This window comes from Pseudochaenichthys georgianus, chromosome 14 (assembly GCF_902827115.2).
Source record: "Pseudochaenichthys georgianus chromosome 14, fPseGeo1.2, whole genome shotgun sequence".
Classification (NCBI taxonomy): Eukaryota; Metazoa; Chordata; class Actinopteri; order Perciformes; family Channichthyidae; genus Pseudochaenichthys; species Pseudochaenichthys georgianus.
In genome coordinates, this window is record NC_047516.1 from 16,941,035 (window position 1) to 16,959,729 (window position 18,695).

General features: G+C 38.8%; 2 protein-coding genes across 3 annotated transcripts in view; both read left to right on the forward strand.

Annotated features, from left to right (window-relative positions):
* rxfp2a (relaxin family peptide receptor 2a) overlaps window positions 1-4,995 on the forward strand; it is a 98,599-nt gene extending 93,604 nt beyond the window's left edge. The window contains exons 18-20 of the mRNA XM_034099061.2: window positions 1,195-1,363; window positions 2,784-3,002; window positions 3,754-4,995. Coding sequence (XP_033954952.1) covers window positions 1,195-1,363; window positions 2,784-3,002; window positions 3,754-4,019 — 654 coding nt within the window. The 3' untranslated portion in view covers window positions 4,020-4,995. The remainder of the gene's footprint in view (window positions 1-1,194; window positions 1,364-2,783; window positions 3,003-3,753) is intronic.
* A 2,049-nt stretch (window positions 4,996-7,044) lies between these two features.
* fryb (furry homolog b (Drosophila)) overlaps window positions 7,045-18,695 on the forward strand; it is a 69,819-nt gene continuing 58,168 nt past the window's right edge. Inside the window, exon 1 of one of the 2 annotated variants that reach the window (XM_071205535.1) lies at window positions 7,045-7,190. Coding sequence is in view for 1 of the 2 variants with exons in the window: in XM_071205533.1 (XP_071061634.1) it covers window positions 15,781-16,027 (247 nt within the window). In the remaining variant the exon portion in view is untranslated. Of the gene's footprint in view, window positions 7,191-15,263; window positions 16,028-18,695 lie in introns of those variants that run through there. The other variant, XM_071205533.1, reaches the window with a different exon arrangement.

Genomic DNA, 18,695 nt, shown 5'->3' on the forward strand with positions numbered 1-18,695 from the left:
AAATAGTCTAATTAAACAGCAGAGGAGATCCTAATTACAGCAAGGCAAGGCAAGTTTATTTATATAGCACCTTTCAACACAAGGCAATTCAAAGTGCTTTACAAAAAATGAAAGACATTAAGAAAATGGCATTTAAAATCAGTCATTAAAAAGAAAAGATAATAAAATAAACATTAAAAGAAAAAATACATGGATAAAAGTTACAGTGCAGTTTAAGATGTGAATAGTTCAATTAAAAGCAGCGGCAAAAAGAAAAGTATTTAGTCTGGATTTAAAAGTAGTCAGAGTTGCAGCGGACCTGCAGTTTTCTGGGAGTTCGTTCCAAATATTTGGAGCATAATAACTGAACGCTGCTTTTCCATGTTTAGTTCTGACTCTGGGGACAGAAAGCTGACCAGTCCCTGAAGACCTGAGAGATCTGGATGGTTCATAATTTAGCAGGAGGTCAGAAATGTATGTTGGGCCTAAACCATTCAAAGTAGCAGGTAGGTAGCAGGTAGAGACCCTGGAAAGTTGAAAGTGTCGAGGTGCAGCTTTTCAGCTTCGGATCACAGAGGGTTCGCAACGCAAGCTTTAATTTTAAATGATTGCAAAAACCTTTACAGACTACACTGCAATCAATTCAATTTAGCTGCAGGGATATGCTGTGAGTTGACCCGTGTGTGAAGACACCTAATTACCAAGTTGGATATTCAAATATTGAAGAAGATTCTCATGAAAACACCCGCTAATCTGAGACAATCTTACTCCTTAGGAAGGAAACATAATTGAATACTTCTTCCTTTTGTTTCAGCTCAACCTCTTCCAATGGCGTGACTAAAAAAATATAAATAAAAAGTCAAAAATAAATAAAAAGCATTAAAGCAGTATAAAAAAGCTTTACTTGTGGCAGAACATTTCATGTTTACATTCTGGGTCCCCAGTCACTTCCTTTCCTTAGCAGCTATAGATATCTAATCATGAACTATTGCCATCTATTGTCAGCTAAATCTTGCCAAATCTAGCTGCGATAAACTTTTGCTTAACATCCTCGATATAAGTATGCCTGTCAGTCTCTCTGTGAGAAAGCCTTATTTTCCAGATGGCGGTAGAGTCTGGAATTGTCAAAATCCTATGAATGCTTTAATCCTTTTTGTATTGCTTTGAGGAGCCCTGCAGTCAGAAATCCATATGTTTTTTTCGTCCTGCTGCAAGGTGGTCCTGGCCTCTATCTGGCTCCTGGGGTTTATAATTGCGGCTGTGCCCCTAATGAATGAAGACGTCTTTGGAAACTACTATGGACGTAATGGGGTCTGTTTTCCCCTGCACTCTGACAGGCAAGAAAAACCTACTGCCAAAGGATATTCAACAGCGATCTTTCTGGGTAAATTGAAGTTTAAAATTGTGCAATTTTTCACGGAAGCTCATTATGCGTAGAATACTGATTGGTAGCAGGTTTTTTGTGTTTAGTGCTTGAAGGTATACTTCCAAAAAATCAGTAGTCTAAAGTTAGGAGGATTATTTCTGCAACCAAATCTAATAAAATATTCATTCCCAAGGATAAATCACTGATCAAATGCAGAACACACTGAGATTAAAGACTGAGCTTTACATCTGATCAATTACTGTTGCGTATCATGGAGACTTGTAAAATAAATGTTATTATAATGTGGTTATGTAAGGGTTTACAGCTGAATGAGCTTTTTGAAATCTTCAAAAGCATCGGATATTATTTTAGGTGTATTGTTACTCATCCGTCGTCACAGCAAACATTATGGCTCCATCAACAATACATGATTAGTCTGGGTTGTTATTACTCCATGTTCTCACTGTAGGGCTATGGAAATCTGGCAATGGTGATGCATACATTACTGGGGGTATTCTCTATTTAAGGTTGCCAGCATCACTGGGCCCTGTGAATTAATTCATGGAGAGATATTCATTATTAGCTTCTTGTTAAGATTTGTGGAAAAGGTAGGACCCAGATGCAGACTACAAAAAAGGAAAAAAGGTCTAGAAACAAAAGTGAGCTTTATTTAAAAGCTGATGAACAAAAACATGGCATGAATCGAAACGGTAGCACAAGGAAACAACAACACAATAAATGACCGTGATCAACATGGAGGGAGACAGAAAAGACAATGAACCGACAAGGCACACAGGGGAAGACAAGACTAAATACAAAGAGGGGTAATCACAGGACAAGACACAGCTGGGTAAGGGAGGCAGAAACACAAGGTGAACAGGTGAACACAATCAGACAATCAGACACAGGAGGAAAAACACAGGAAGGAAGACAAGAGAGAGAACAGAACAGCAAAATAAAACCCACCACAAGACAGACAAAACCAACATTGTGACACAACACCAGGATCATGACACTTCTCTGTGTCCTGCAAAACATATGTTTTCATATTTGTGATGTAGGGAAATCATTTAGATTTACTCAAATCTATACCTGTAAGGACTTCTTTGAGGTATTTCTTTTACTTCAGTATTTCACTTTTTACATTTCTTCTTCTCTTCATTTTAGAGATTAATGTACTATTTACTCCACTACATTTATTTGACAACCGTGGTTACGAGTTCTTTAACATAGTAAGATTTTACCTTTCACAAAGAAACCTTTTACGCATTTACATTGAATTGTTTGAATTTCATTTCCTAACAAACTATTTTGAATGCAGGACTTTTACTTAGATTTTTGTTTTTACATTGATATCTCGGTTCTACTTAAGTAAAATGTTTGAGTATGTTTTCGTCCTCTCTGTTCATGTGTGTGAATAGCATGTGCTTGTGTTTAGGTCTGAACCTGGTGGCTTTCCTGGTGATCGCCTTCTCTTACTCCAGCATGTTCTGCTCCATCTATAAAACCGGAGTCAATGCCACAGACTTGAGGAGCAGACTGCACAGAGACGTGGCGGTGGCCAACAGATTTTTCTTCATAGTGTTCTCTGATGCCCTCTGCTGGATCCCCATTTTTATGATCAAAGTCTTCTCACTATTGGATGTGGAGATGCCTGGTAAGAAAATGAACAGTGTTTAAGATTACGTTTACATTTCCTTATTATAAGGCAAGGCAACTTTATTTATATAGCACTTTTCAACACAAGGCAATTCAAAGTGCTTTACAAAAATGAAAGACATTAAGAGCATAAAACACATTAGAAACATTAAAAAGCAAAGATAATAAAACATGAATAACACAGGTACATGAATAAAGGTTACAGTGCAGTGTAAGATGTGAATAGTTCAATTAAAAGTAGCGGCAAAAAGAAAGTCTTCAGCCTGGATTTAAAAGTAGTAAGAGTAGCAGCGGACCTGCAGGTTTCTGGTAGTTTGTTCCAGATATTTGAAAATATCCCTAACCAAATTCTCACATTCCTCCACCCCTAGTCTTCCTGTGAAATTATAGTTCTTTTGACAGTTTTCTAACCTTACTATATTCCTTTCATCTTTCTCTTTCAATCATTTTGCATCCCCAGACAACACATTTCCCCCTGTTTTACTGTTACCTGAAGCCATCTTTGACCTTTAAACCACTTGGGTTATTTAAACCTGTTTTAAGACTTCCCTCATGAATCTTTGGCCTTTAACCACTTACAGTACAAATCAGAAGATAACCATGCTACACATCAGTCTTTTAATGTGTTTAACCTTTACACGTCTATTACTATATAGAGCAACAGTTTTTTTAAATTTAATTTCGCCCCAGGATTAATGAAGATTTCTGATTCTGAATTAAAACAAAACTGTGCTCCTGTTCTCCTTCAGGCACCATCTCCAGCTGGGTAGTCATCCTCATCCTCCCCATCAACAGTGCTCTGAACCCCATCCTGTACACCTTGACCACCAGCTTCTTCAGAGAGCAGGTGGAAGTCTTACTCTGTCGTTGGCAGAGGAGACACATCTTGAAAAAAGACCGCAAATGCCTAACTTCCTCCACAATCTACATGGAGTCCGGGCGGCCTCCTTGCTACCAGCCACCCCCCTACCTTCAGCAGGTGTCTCTGATGGGCGCAGATCCCCGCTACGCCTGAGGGAAGCAGAATCTGTCACGGCACTTTGTAAATTACTGGTCAAGGGCCACTTGCTGCTTATCTTTATGCTCCTGTATGACAATAGCACTGTTTTAATGAGACTGGCAGGAACTGGAGCAGGATTAACAATCACTGATCTGTCTCATCATTAGGGTCGGATTTATTTAAAAAATGCTAACATTTCAACCTTTTTGTTAAAAGGGTGTACATGTTGCTCAAAGTCCCTTCCACATGTGGGCACACAGCCCGGGATCAAACCAGCAACCTTTCAATGTTTTATTGAACCTCTGTACAACTTCAGCTGAGTTGCACCCATGCTTGCCTGCTTATGTGGCACCTACATAATATGTTGTTCCAAGTAAGAATACCGTAAAGTGGAGACAAAAATGGCTGAAAGAATAAATACCAGCATGTAGTGCTGCTGCCCCGAGGCAGGCACAATGAAATTTAAGTGTCTTAAGTCTCACAAGAAAAGTGCTTTATGTACTGTTATTGAACAAATATATCAGATTTTGCACTCATCCCTAATCAGATTATGGAGGTAGAGCAGAAGAGCGACTCCACTTCGAGCGATAGAACTATTAACAAAGCACTTATATACTAATAAAGGACTGGCTTATCTAAAGCCAGTTGAGTAGCACTTGAAATGTTTTTGCTCTATGAAATCTGATGTACTTATATGATTCTGTTTTCTTCAAGTTTGTATTTTGTTGGTCGAACGCACTTATTAAGTCGCTTTGGATAAAAGCGTCAGCTAAATGCAATGTAATGTAATGTAAAAGAGAAAGCTGGGAGAAAGACACCATTTTCTCCGATGCTTATAAGACACTGGCCAAGAAATGTTTTCATGGATAAATGGTTTCTATCACAACAAAAAACAGAAATGATTGGATTGGACTTTTCTTTGACTGGTCTTGGATTGCATAAACTAAATCAGTTTTTTGCACATCAGCGGTTGCATTTGGCTTGTTTTGTGATCATGCAACATTTTAAAATGAATGCAACAAATTAAATGTAATTCATAAAATAAACCAGAAAATGAAACGTTCAATTGCACAAATAATAATAATTGTTGACTCATAACATGATATATCTGATAATATTTAAAAAATAATATTAACTTTTTGCTAATTTGCTACAGGTTTGTAGTGAATGGGATGAGAAAGACAACTTGAACTGGACTTTTCCATTTGAATTGGAAAATGAAATTGTCATTGAGATTTGTATTGACTTTTATGCACTTTAAATACGAGAGAACCCAGTCAATGGGAGAGAAAGGGATTACACCATCGACAATCACTAAATGATCCGCATCAGCTTTGTGTAGCAGCTATCTTCCTGTTCTCGACACATGTATGTTTCAATGTAAATGTGTGTTATATGAATGTTTCCTTAATTGTTTATTATTAAATGCCATTTTTTTTACTGCATGTACAGTATTTGTCCTGACTAATAATGAAGCAAAACCAATATGCTGCCATATCTTGAAACAATTAAATCAAACCTTTATTGTTCAGACGTCCTGAATAACCCTGACCTGGACTAGATTAAACGTTTGGTTGAAGCATGCCCATAGGAGGGATTTGATCTGTTTAATTTAGATTGGTTGCCTCTGTGCTTGAGACTTTGTTTAATGTCTCTATTTCTACTTTTTTATACTGATATGTTATATGATATGCCTTTTGTTGTTGTTGCCTTTTAACAGTTGTTTTGACAATCATCAACAATTCAGATAATAGAAAAACTAGAAGAGAGAGTTGTACTTATTTGTAGAGTTATATGTCAAGGAGTGGAACCCCCATAGGAAATAAGGACTATACTTTCCTATCATGCTGTGCATATGCATATATATGTTGTACAGTAGAGTTCTCAGTGTATGTTCTGTATACATTGTATATAATTGTGCAACAAACGATCCAAAAAGTTGTTCTCCTGAGTCTTTAATCAGCTTTTGCAAAAGAGACACAGAGCACAAGGTCTCTACAGCAGTCTGCTTTTATATATGGAGTTACACGTGCTCAGCCATGAGATAATTCACCCATGACTTTGTCAATGTTCATTCCCTGAGTGGCTATGTGTTAACCTGATTGTTGACATACCAAAATAATCATATCTCAACTAGATTGATACATTTTTGGGGGGGATGTCAGGCTCTAATACTATTATTATTTCACTAGGATTATTCAGTTTTCTTAAAAATCATAATTTCCAATTCATATGTGTTTGTTGGAGTCAGGTTTGTGAACTATTTGTTTATTGGTTCTCGCGCAGAGACTGCACTGATATAATAAAAAAAAACAGAACACACTTCAAGTATATTCCACAGCGTTAACTTTTCATGTGAGCCTCAAGCTATTTACTGAGAAAAACAAGCTATTCAAACACATTCACAGGGAAATGTGCTGAGCAAGTGATTCGATTCAAAAATGTTAAAGCTTACATGTACCAATAGAGAGCTGAAGCACTGAAGCATTGACCCTGGCCTCTTCATTCGTTTTTTGTCAAAGCTGAAACTTAAAGGTAAACAAAACCAAATGGAAATCTACTGTCTGTGAGAGTAGTATAATTGAAGCAATTGGTCTCAACACTTCCTCTGCCACAAGCTATCAACACCTTGTCAGAGCTGTTAGTTGATTAAATATGTTGTATTAACACAAGCCAATGATTTAGAAAAAAGAGATTTACAGTATGCAATATTACAGTGCGGAATTGTTTTGTTTTTTTAAATGCTCATCTCAAGTGCTGGTTTGGATGTGTGCATTTTAAGCTTATTTGCAAATGTTTATCAAAATGATAGATGCTACCCCATGTATATTTTATTTTTTCCCACAGCCCTTTCTTCACTTGAATTAACCACTCCTGCGTAGCCCAGCATCCTTCCGTGGCAGGTGTCCTGCCCTTGGACCAAGTTGCAGCCTTAGCGACAAGATGATGGACACAGCCGCCAACCAATAGGGAACACACCTTGCCTCTGTTTCCAGAACCTTGGCAACCCATTGGTTGCTAAGGGCGGGGCCCTGTCATCCTGAGCAGTAGTGCTGTCAGCCGGGGCGGCACGACTCCCGGAGGAGAGAGACGAGACGGATTGATGAAAACAAGCCACTAAATCACATAAACAAATAATTCGCGCCAGGAAATGATCCTGTAATCGCCGAAATCGACGCAGAAAAGGTAAGGTTCCGTTTTTAATGTCACATTAGTGCTGTGTCTGGTGGTGTTTATTGGTGCTGTGTACCACAAAGACAACCAGGCAACGTCTTGACTCCACATCGATACAACTACCACAGGGGCTTGGACTAGCTCGTAAGCTATCGAGTTAGCTACAGACATAGCTGGTTATAATGGTCGACTACTAGATTTAAAATAGGTCTTAGCTGACCAGAACGCTTCCAGGTTGTTGTTTTTAGCATTCACCATACGAACAATGCCGCGTTGATGAATGGGGCAGATTAGCTCAGCAACAGACGGTGGTTGTAAATACACACTTCGTGATGACGGTGAAAGATATTATGCTACGCTGCCTGTTAGCTACTAGCTAGTTAGCATACAATAATGATATACCAATCAATTCCTCATTGCTAGTTGCTACAGTTTTGGGGTATAAATACGATATATAAAAGCTCGTAGTGTAACATAACCCAACACGTGATTGTCTGATGCCATGACTGCGTCTGGGGACCTAATTTCCTTTGAGTGAATATGAACGTATATCTACGGATTTTGGATGAGACACAGCCTTGAAATTGTGAAATGTAAATGATTTATGGTCCATTGGCGTGGATCATCCCGCCTGAGTAGCTTTGCACTTTATTATTCTGCAGCTGAGATGCTCAGGAGTCAGCTGAATATTTTGTGAGAGAAAGCCAGTGTTGCAGCATGTATTATTTACATGCACTCATACACAGTCAGACAGCAGACAGCACCACCATGTATACGTGTCTGCTGGCAAAATGTAATGATACAAAATGAAATCATACCCATTTTGCTCTGAAGGTGAATTGTAGGAATCTGAATGATAAGGCTTAGTTTTCCTCCCTAGCATGCTCTCTGTGGGATCTTATTTTAAACCAATTCCTGATTAGTCCTCATCCTCCCTCCCCTTTTTCTCCAATGATCTCCCTCTCCAGCTGTTTGGCACAGCCAGTTGGCGACCCCGTTTGCTCCATTGTTCTGTGTCTGGACTAGAGTAACACACAGACAGCATGTCATGTGTGTCACTGCTCTCTGGTGTGTGAGGTTTCCCCTACTACTACTATTATGTTTGTCCACAATTTAAAAAAAGAAAAAAATCTCTCCGTGTTAGAGAATACGTCACCCCTTCACTGGCATATTTTTTACTCATCCTAAAGATAAGGGAGAGACTAGATAAAACATTAATGTAATGATAACATTTAAAAAATGTATATATTTAAGGTAGAAGGAATAGCTACAGCAAGATTTCAGTGTAGCAACGTGTGGCAAGAATGTAAAAAAAAAATTCTACTGACTTAGATAAAGTAGGCTAATATTTCAGGTCATTCCATTTAGGGATGTGGAGTTGTATTATGCCACTAGGCCACCGTTCAATATAATTGATATACCACACAGAAGTTATTCATTTACAGTTTCTAAATCAGGTTAAAACTTCCGATACTCAATTAAAACAATTATATCTTGTTTCTAAGATGTTTCACACGGGGATATTTCAACCAGGTTGACAGAGATGTATCCGTATATACACAGTATAAGTGTTACGCTATGCTATGAGTTTTAAAAAAACAAGTTATATTGTTATATTGTATGACAGCATCATAATGTTGCAGTGACGCTGTGGTTACAATTGATTACCATGGTGTGTCACAGTTTAAGTTCAATCATTTAAAAATGTTTAATTACAGGATATAAAGCCTCCACACTAGTCATTCTCAGACAAAAGAACAGTATAACAAAAAATAACCAAAGTACACTTGTTTAAAATAAATAAACAAATCTGATTTTTTTTTATTTAGAAGGATAGAGAAAGAACCTGCACAACATCTTCTGCAAGCTCGTTCCATGTTTTTAAAGCACTAAGTGCGAAGATTTATTTTCTCTCACAACACTAAATTGAGTGGGGGTGGATAACAGTCTCCACTCTGTTATCATATATTCCATAGTCTCATTTTTACCCAGTGACACATTGCCCTATTTGAGCTCTTTTGCTGACCTGTGCAGGCCACTGATCGGTCAGTTTGCTGAACTGATTTTCAGAAACTGCCTTTGACCTCCTTTGCTCCCGACGACGTGTAAACTCAGTCAGCTGGTGAATTATGTGTCTTTCCTCACTGTCATCGTTTCCATAGATACCTCCCGGCACCTCACTCCCACTTACTTACATAACCTGGTGTTTCTGCCAGGCACACACAAGTCCACACAAATACAGACACATTGGTACACAATCACATTCCTTACGTCTCACTCCCCGTCTGACTCGGCCTCAGGTTGCTGTTGCGTTGGAGATTAGTGCATGTTTTAAGGGTGAGCTCTTCTCCTGATTAAGAGTAGCAGAACACTCTTACTTTAAATGATCGGATAAGCCCTTTTGAGCCCTGTGTTGATATGATTTTCTAGAAGATTGGATGAGAATGAATTCATTTGACTTGAGTGCTTTCTGTGTTTGAGGTAGGACTTTAGATAATGAGTAAAGGTAAGTTGTTTTAAGAGAGAGAGAGAACAGCTGGGGGCATACTGTACTGTGTGTTTATACTGTATGTGAACATGCAAGGCTAATATTTGAGCATGAATGAATGAATTGTATATCTTCACTTCCCACAAAATAAATTGATTGACAGATTTTTACTGTATCTCTTAATTCAGGGCTAAAACAATTCACTCTGCCATTTGTATGCATTTTTTTTTCTAACTTATGTATTTCAGTGAAGAGAGAGTTTAAACCGTCTTTGTTCAGGGGAAGCCAAACAAAAGCATGAGCGTTTCTTACAAAGGAACTGTAGGTCTGAAAAGAAACAAACATGGTATCTAATGGTGGTTTTAAAGAGTCTTCAAACCTGCCCTCCTTAATCATAAATGTGACTAATTGCATAAGCAGGATTATTATTTCTCCAATGTGCTCAAGGGGGCACCATTGTGAAGCTGCTGTGCAGGCCTGACAATGAGGAGAAGGACACACGTGAAGGACATCTGGCTGTTTTCGCTGTTGCTACAGCTGTGACCGGATAACTCAATTAATGATAGCATTTGTGTTGAAAATATTTAAACCTGATAAATTCCTACTTTCATGCTATGTGTGATTTTCTGTTAATTTCAGTGTTGATGATATATTCGCTTTGCCTGATGCTACGAGGTGACGCACCGTTGTTTCCACCATCATCTTCTCTGTGTTCAGCCATTCAAGTGAAGTCAAAATGAGATGGCATAAAGCCTCATAATCAGGCTACCTGCCTATAATGCTAACACAGCTTTAGATGACATCTGTAGACCTGCAAACATGTCAAATGACTGCAGAGATAAGTGAAAAGGAAGTACAATTATTCCTTTCACTTTGAGTGCATTTGTCAGCCAGTAGTGCCATCATATATAGTGTTTCAGTAACCGCGTCTATAACCAGTTAAAGGTATGCAATGCACAAAGATTGACCAAATCTCAGTGGCAGTTCAATCATTTCTATTGTCTTAGGCACCAATAATAGTATATAATTACAGGATGTTAAATAAAACAATGTTAGCGGGTATGTGCCTTAACAAACAGAGCCACTAGGATGTCCCACTTAAAAGTATGTATCTGTTATGGTGTTGACAAGTACTCAAAACATGTATTTAGTCCACAGAATAAATCTTATGCTGCAATCGTCAGCACAACAATAATGTTTGCGATACAAAGCTGCATTGTTTGTTAAAAAGATTGATTGTTTGTTGTGGTGAAGCACTCCTATGATTCATTATATGATTATTATGCTGATGAAGATGCATAATCCAAAAGTTAGGTTGTTTATGTCCTAAATTCTCTTGTAAGACAGGTTGCTTAGCGTCCAGGACAATCTGGCCAACTGTTAACATGACAGCATATTTGAGTGACGGGAGAAATCGAAGGATTCCCATTTCAACAGAGGTCTCAGAAAGTGGAAATGAAAGAGGTAAAGGGATGTTGCTTCTGAGTTAAGGAATATACTGAGAAAGGTGTGTGGTGTTTGTTGGCAGCATCTTTTTCAAAAAAGGCCAATTTGTTTGCAGAATGCTAAAAGGCAAATGAATGCAATTGTAAACTTTCAAGAAGCTAAATCACCCAAATTGTAAACACAAGGTTAGTAACTTTTCAAATAGCTTTACGGATGATTTAATACACAACCAGATTACAAGTAATGCAATGAACTCAATTAAAGACAAGGAAGTAAAAAGGGAAAGATTGTTAATGATAATAATAAGCTCCAAAAAGTGTTAATGGCACATTCCTTGCGGCTTCCTTTTGACCTAAAACATTGTGTGTGGGAGAAGAACTAGTTTTATATTTCAGCATATATGTGTGGCTGCTTGGCACCACTTGTCACATCACACGTCTTGTAGTTCTAGCTCTATACCCCCGTTAGCAGGGACATATTCTTGTTTGATGGGACTCCAGAGAAAGACATAACAAGGAGACCATCAAATACGATATACGACTGATGGGATGACAGGAAAAGTGGACATTTGAATAAAGTAAAATGAGAAAGACATGCATGACTGAAGGGGCGGCGGGGAATCATAGTTATTAAGATGGTGTTGCGGTTCATCCAGCTTTTCAGCCTGTGGTTTGTGTGGGTGTGTTCGGTTGTCCCAGTCAACCAAAGCAAGTCTGTACTATGCACAGTGGGCGGAAGGGGATAGTTTAGCTCATAATTCATATTTGGGCTGATCTAAGTGCAACATCTGCTTGCTCAACTCCCCAGAAATAGATTAAGAAAATAAAAAAGTAGAAGCTGATGATTATCATTGATTTATGTGTTCGGAAAATGTATCTCCAGGGATGATTATTTGTGTGCTCTTGGAATTATGATGACATGCACTTGTCTGAGGTGATTTATCAGATCTCCTGTGTTTTTATACAGATTAGGAAATATATTTAAATCAGAGTTAATATTAAAAAAAGTGAAAAGGGAAGAATATATGGGATTATACTGGCCCTTAAGAGTGGGATCGTCAGCGTTTGAACTGCTGAGTATAAACACAACAGACTAATCAGTTCAAGCAAGGGAGCAACACACTTCAGTAACTTGTCAGTGAACCCCAGTGTATTCTATTATCATGTATTATTATGTAATGTTTTCCATAAGAATATTGTATATTAATGTACAGTAGTAGACAAAATGATTAAAACACATCTGGTGGAAAATGATAGGCTGATTCCTGAAGATGATTGGGTATGTTTGCCATGATTGCTTGGCCAGAGTTGTCGGTTATTGAAAGGACAAAAACAATCTCCTGTTTGTGTGTGTGTGTGTGTGTGTGTGTGTGTGTGTGTGTGTGTGTGTGTGTGTGTGTGTGTGTGTGTGTGTGTGTGTGTGTGTGTGTGTGTGTGTGTGTGTGTGTGTGTGTGTGTGTGTGTGTGTGTGTGTGTGTGTGTGTGTGTGTCTGTGTCTGTGTGTCTGTGTCTGTCCTCATACTTGGCTGCTGTCCTCCCCTCGGGATGGCACGCCCCTTTAACTGACTTTGGCACCGAGCTTGTTCGCCACCCTTAACTGTTTCCGTGCCAGATGGTTGATGTAGAAACTGTGGCAAACTGTTTTGAAATGTCAGCTTAAACACCCAACTTAAATGTTTATCTTTCTATAATAAAGTGAGGGAAATATCTGCCGTTATTATGACGTCACTATCAAGGCAAGGCAAGTTTATTTATATAGCACTTTTCAACACAAGGCAATTCAAAGTGCTTTACAAAAAATGAAAGACATTAAGAAAATGGCATTTAAAGTCATTAAAAAGAAAAGCTAATAAAATAAACATTAAGGAAAAATACATGGATAAAAGTTACAGTGCAGTCTAAAATATGAATAGTTCAATTAAACATTACAAGAAAAAGTACATGGATAAAAGTTACAGTGCAGTTTAAGATATGAATAGTTCAATTAAAAGCAGCGACAAAAAGAAAAGTCTTCAGCCTGGATTTAAAAGTAGTCAGAGTTGCAGCGGACCTGCAGGTTTCTGGGAGTTTGTTCCAGATATTTGGAGCATAATAACTGAACGCTGCTTCTCCATGTTTAGTTCTGACTCTGGGGACAGAAAGCTGACCAGTCCCTGAAGACCTGAGAGATCTGGATGGTTCATAATTTAGCAGGAGGTCAGTAATGTATTTTGGGCCTAAACCATTCAGTGCTTTATAAACCAGCAGCAGTATTTTGAAATCTATTCTTTGACACACAGGAAGCCAGTGTAAAGACTTCAGAACAGGAGTGATGTGATCCACTTTCTTAGTGTTAGTGAGGACTCGAGCAGCGGCGTTCTGAATTAGCTGCAGCTTTCTAATAGATTTTTTAGTGAGACCTGTGAAGACACCATTGCAGTAGTCCAGTCTACTGAAGATAAAAGCATGGACAAGGTTTTCCAAATCCTGCTGTGACATTAGTCTTTTAATCCTACATATGTTCTTTAGGTGATAGTAGGCTGATTTAGTAACTGTTAATGTGACTGTTGAAACTCAGTTTAACACTTTTGTATCATGTGCATTAAAACATTGCTAGTGTGATGGATTACTTTTTAGCAGGAAGAAAGTGAAAATGCCTTTTTATTTATTTACTCATTTTAGGAAAAAGACACATTCCTTTTTCAAGGCTGATCCGATATTGTGTGGTTATATCTTTTGGTTCAGAACATATGCTCAATGCGATGTTATTCATTATATTAAGGCTACTCAAACTTGTGTTGCGGTCTTTTCAAAGAACCTGAAAAAGGATATGAACTTTTGTTGTTTTCACAGCTACACGAGTGCTCTCGGTGAGGCACTCTGGAGCTGATGTCATGACAATAGTGGCATAAACACCTCAGGGTAGACATCTCCTGAGAGAGACTAACTCCGCTACCTACAGAAAAGGAGAGCTGGGATTAACAAAAGTGTGATTGACAATTGCTAGAGAACCTTAACCGTTGATGAGTTTAATGTCTGTCCCGTGTGGAAAATGGCTTTTTATTGACTTATTTAGAAAAACATTATATGGAAGATGTTAATAATAATAATATATTTATATATTATATTTATTATAGCGCTTTATCAATGACTCTCAAAGCGCTTTACAAATACACATTACACATACAGATATGTAATGGTCATCTACTGTGGACAATACCCACAGGAGCAAATTCAGGTGAAGTGTCTTGCCTAAGGACACAACGGCCTGACGCAGTGGGGCGGGAGCGGGTTTCGAACTGGAGTTCCCCAACGCCCCCTTGACATAATGATCAAACGCCACCCGTCATGTTGAAATACACTGTTTCCACATTTAACTGTTGAGTGAGTGAATCTATGTTTAGCCTCGAGAGGGAAGATTTGCCAGCATTACAGGACAGCATGCATTTAGGGCTCAACCAAAACAGCACACTGCACTTCCTGTAAGATTAGATTTTTTAGATAAGCACCATGGAGGTATTATGGGTTGTGAGACCTTTTTGAATTCCTTGTCCCTTCAAGGAGGTTTTTCTTTTGCCATTTTACTTACTTTGTAAACTAGCTCCTTAGTAAGTATTTAAATATGTTGGAACACTTTAAACCTCTCTTCAATTCAAACTTAAATGTATCTTTGAAAAACATCTGCTAATCAAGACTTTTACAAAACACTGACTGTCCCTGGGTTGAGGATTCTTCCTGTTTGTGTTTGTCTTTGTTTCCCCCTTCTGTAAAGGGGTGTGTCTACTCTCAGTAAGCCATTAACACATTGTGCTTACTGTAACTGGCTAAACAGCCTCGACCAGTGAGTGCAGGGACTCTAACTCACTCCCACATGCCATGTGTGGGCTGTCTGAATCAAGCCTATCATTCTAAACATCTTAACTGATGTGAGAGGGAAACAATGCAAGAAGAAGATGGAAACAGGTGAGCAAGAAAGACAACTTCTCGTTGCCCAACAGAAAAAACCCAACCAGAAAGAAAAAAAGTAGAAAGAAGATGGAGAAGGGATAAGAGAACCACCCAAACTTACCAAACCACCCAATCAAGCTGCGTTCTTGGAATTGGATCCCTCCCTTGTTCACTACCTGAGAGCGGAGAAACACAGCTGTGCCACAGAGACTCAGAGCAGTGAGAAAGACAGAGACAGTAAGAAACATAGAGCAGGTGAGAGCGAAAACAATGCCCGTAAGGAGAAGACAGCTGAACATTACACAGAAGATGAAATTACCTCTCAAACAAAAGAAGAACCTGAGATAGTTTTTATTTTTATTTTAAGCAAGAGAGTGAAACTCTCAAGGGGGGAACCTGAACTCTCAGGAGAGCTGTGGATCTGAAACAACAAAGCAATGAGCTCACTGTCTCTGGATTGAATGAACTCAACATAAAGAGAAGAAATCCTTGTGAGAAGAAATTGGAGACCAACATGTGGACAAAATAGAGATGAAGACAAATAAAACAGGGATTTTAGGACTGCCTGAACAGTCCGTTGAAATCTTTTTCCATTTTTGATTTTCTGGAAAAATGCTTTCAATGTTTTTTTGTGTTTTTTCATGCTGACACTACTGTAGAACCATCATGTACTGCTGAAGGACAGTTTTGATAATAGACTGCTAGTCCAGGAGTAGGACAGACTCTTGGGACTCGTGGAGACATGTCTCTAGAAGATGTAGGAAGCACTACCAGCCTTGGAGCTGACAGCATCACCTCAGACCACTGCAATGGCCACTCTCTGAGCCAAGGGCAGGACCAGGATCTGGACCACCAGAACCAGGGCCAAGATGGGGTGGTTATGGAGCGGTTTGCCTCTCTGTCATTAGACATGTTTGACGCCAGTGACTTCATTGGGAGGTTTACTAAGGTCCAGTCTAGGTACAAAAAGAGGACAAGGATCTGTGGAGGTAGGTGCAGACACACTTTCAACCTTTTGTTTTAAAGAGTACACTTGACAAGAGTTAAACCAGGGAAGAGCTAGAGGTTTTAAAAATGTTATCATAATCCTTGTTTGTTGGAAAGACTGCTTGAATATCCAGGCGAAGTAATGATCCTCAATTTCCCAACTGGAATGAGGGCAGATTTTTAACCAAACTGGGATCTGAAAAGGTTTGAGCTCTATCCCTACCTGCTCAGAATCCCTCTGTCTCACCATAACGTCCTTCTTTGCTGTGGTTAAGGACTTGACTTGACAGGTGTCTTTGTTGTGGTTTCTGTACACCTTTTGAAAAGTGATACCTTATGTGTTTTGAGAAAACATCATAAGATTACCCCTCTAATCCTTGTTCTACAGAATGGGGGTAAAGACTTGCTCATGTAGAAGATTTACGTGCAGCATTCTTTTTTGGCACAAACCACTCAATCTTTCTCATCTTACCATCTTGAAAATTCATGTCCAAACACTTCCGACTGTGGGAGAATCAAGACCCTAAGTAGTCAGTCAAAGTATAATAGCAACCGTTACATTTAATGGAAGAATAATGGATTTTAAATGACTTTATTTACAATATTTTACGAGGCAAACTCATCATTTAAGGTAATACCATTGAATGGCATAAGCAGGCTTGTGTTTTAAAACAAGTTGAGACAGTTTCCTGACATGTTATAACAGTTGGAAATGATGGCCTATCTTGCTTAACTTGTAACCCTTTAGCTGGAATATTATCTCTTTATCTGTGGGCTTGCCCTCTCTCCTTGTCTAACCGTAGAAATCACAATAGCATGAGCGTATCTCTCAACGGACAAACCGATCCCTTGTTCCTGTCTATTCCTGGAAAAGAGGCCTCACACTTTAACTACATTCTCACATATATTTACAGAGCTAATGCTATTATCCAGCGTGATGCAAAGTTACAGTTGCAAGTGTCAGACATTTATTTTATTCCTACCAATGTTACCATCGATGAAAGTGAGAGAAAGAGTAGTAAGGAATGACTTAAGAGTTCCACTTTGTCTTTAGAATTAACCTGTAACACTTAAAGGAAAATGTTGGAAAGAGATGAAAGAAAAAGGCCGGATGAACTACATTTCAAGATAATGGCATAAGTGTGTAGACCAGACAGGTTTTGAGTCATTTCTTATGTGACTATACATCTTTCTGTAGAATTTGCCTACACTTCAAAAGAATAGAGAAAAGTGGGCGTACAGGAAAAGGAGAAATCTGAAGTCAGGATTTGCATGTGTAACACAATACTACCTGCACAAACATGTTTTCAGGAATAATGAACTCCTTTAAAAAAAAGAGCTCGTAGTAGATCATAAAGGTAAAGTTGTCGACACAAAAAATGCCATGACATTGAATATTATGGGAATTCTGTGCTGTGATAATGCGCACGACTGAGGCTTTGATGTTGTGGGGACAGGTATGCCTGGCATGAAAACTACTGACACACACATTCTTCAAAAGAGTTATTTATTTGATCAACCCCAGCTGTGTCAAGGAGACACCACTGTGTGAACTGCGACCCTTAAACTGTGTGTGTGTGTGTGTGTGTGTGTGTGTGTGTGTGTGTGTGTGTGTGTGTGTGTGTGTGTGTGTGTGTGTGTGTGTGTGTGTGTGTGTGTGTGTGTGTGTGTGTGTGTGTGTGTGTGTGTGTGTGTGTGTGTGTGTGTGTGTGTGTGTGTGTGTGTGTGTGTGTGTGTGTGTGTGTGTGTGTGTGTGTGTGTGTGTGTGTGTGTGTGATAATTAATGATGTTCTCCTGGAAAGACATCCTTTCTATTGTTCGACGATGAGCTTCTCTGTTATGAGCAAAGATAATGGAAATGGATGATTTGAATAAAATCTACTTTTAATCGTCACATATGACAGGTGAATGGACTCTGATCGGGAAAACCCCGTTATTGGGACATCCTTACCAGAAATAGGTACTCCTAACAGCCAGGGTTTAGAGATTCCATAAAAAGCCCTGTGTGAGTCTGCTTGGCTCTAAACAGTTTTGTCTATTGATCTGTTTCTCATTAAAGTCATTTTTGCTTGAATTATGCAATCTGCGTCTTTGACGTGTGCATGTATGGATATACTGTATACATCGTTTGTGTGCATGTATGTCTGTGTGTGTTGAGGAGTCACGTTCCAACAGCTGGCATGCCCAGGCCACTGCTCAGAATGTGAGGAATCTAAGGACCTCCATAAGGGTGTGTGTGTGTGTCATGTCCATAATATTTGTATCTTAAGCTGAATAAAAGTGTGTTGCTTTATGGCAAACATATCCCCATTCTTATTGAAGGGCATGCATTTGAATGGATTTTCATATCTTGGACATGAGTTGCACAACAAAAAACACTTTGCACTCACACCTCTCTCGGTTCTATTTCTCCCTAAATTGATATTTAATCTAGCAAAAACTGTTTATCCGGCCTCCTCTGCAGCTTTCACACTTAAACAGAAACTATCTGCGTCATGTTTAGTTTGCCCATAAACCTCCCATAATCCCACAGCAGGTAGATGTAACTTTTAACCTAATGAGATATGTGAGAAATAGGGTCAACAAACAGTATTCCTTGACATTTTTCACAGTACTTTCTCTTGAGTAAGAAGAGATGAGGTTGCAGGAGTTTGGAATAATAAAGAGCCG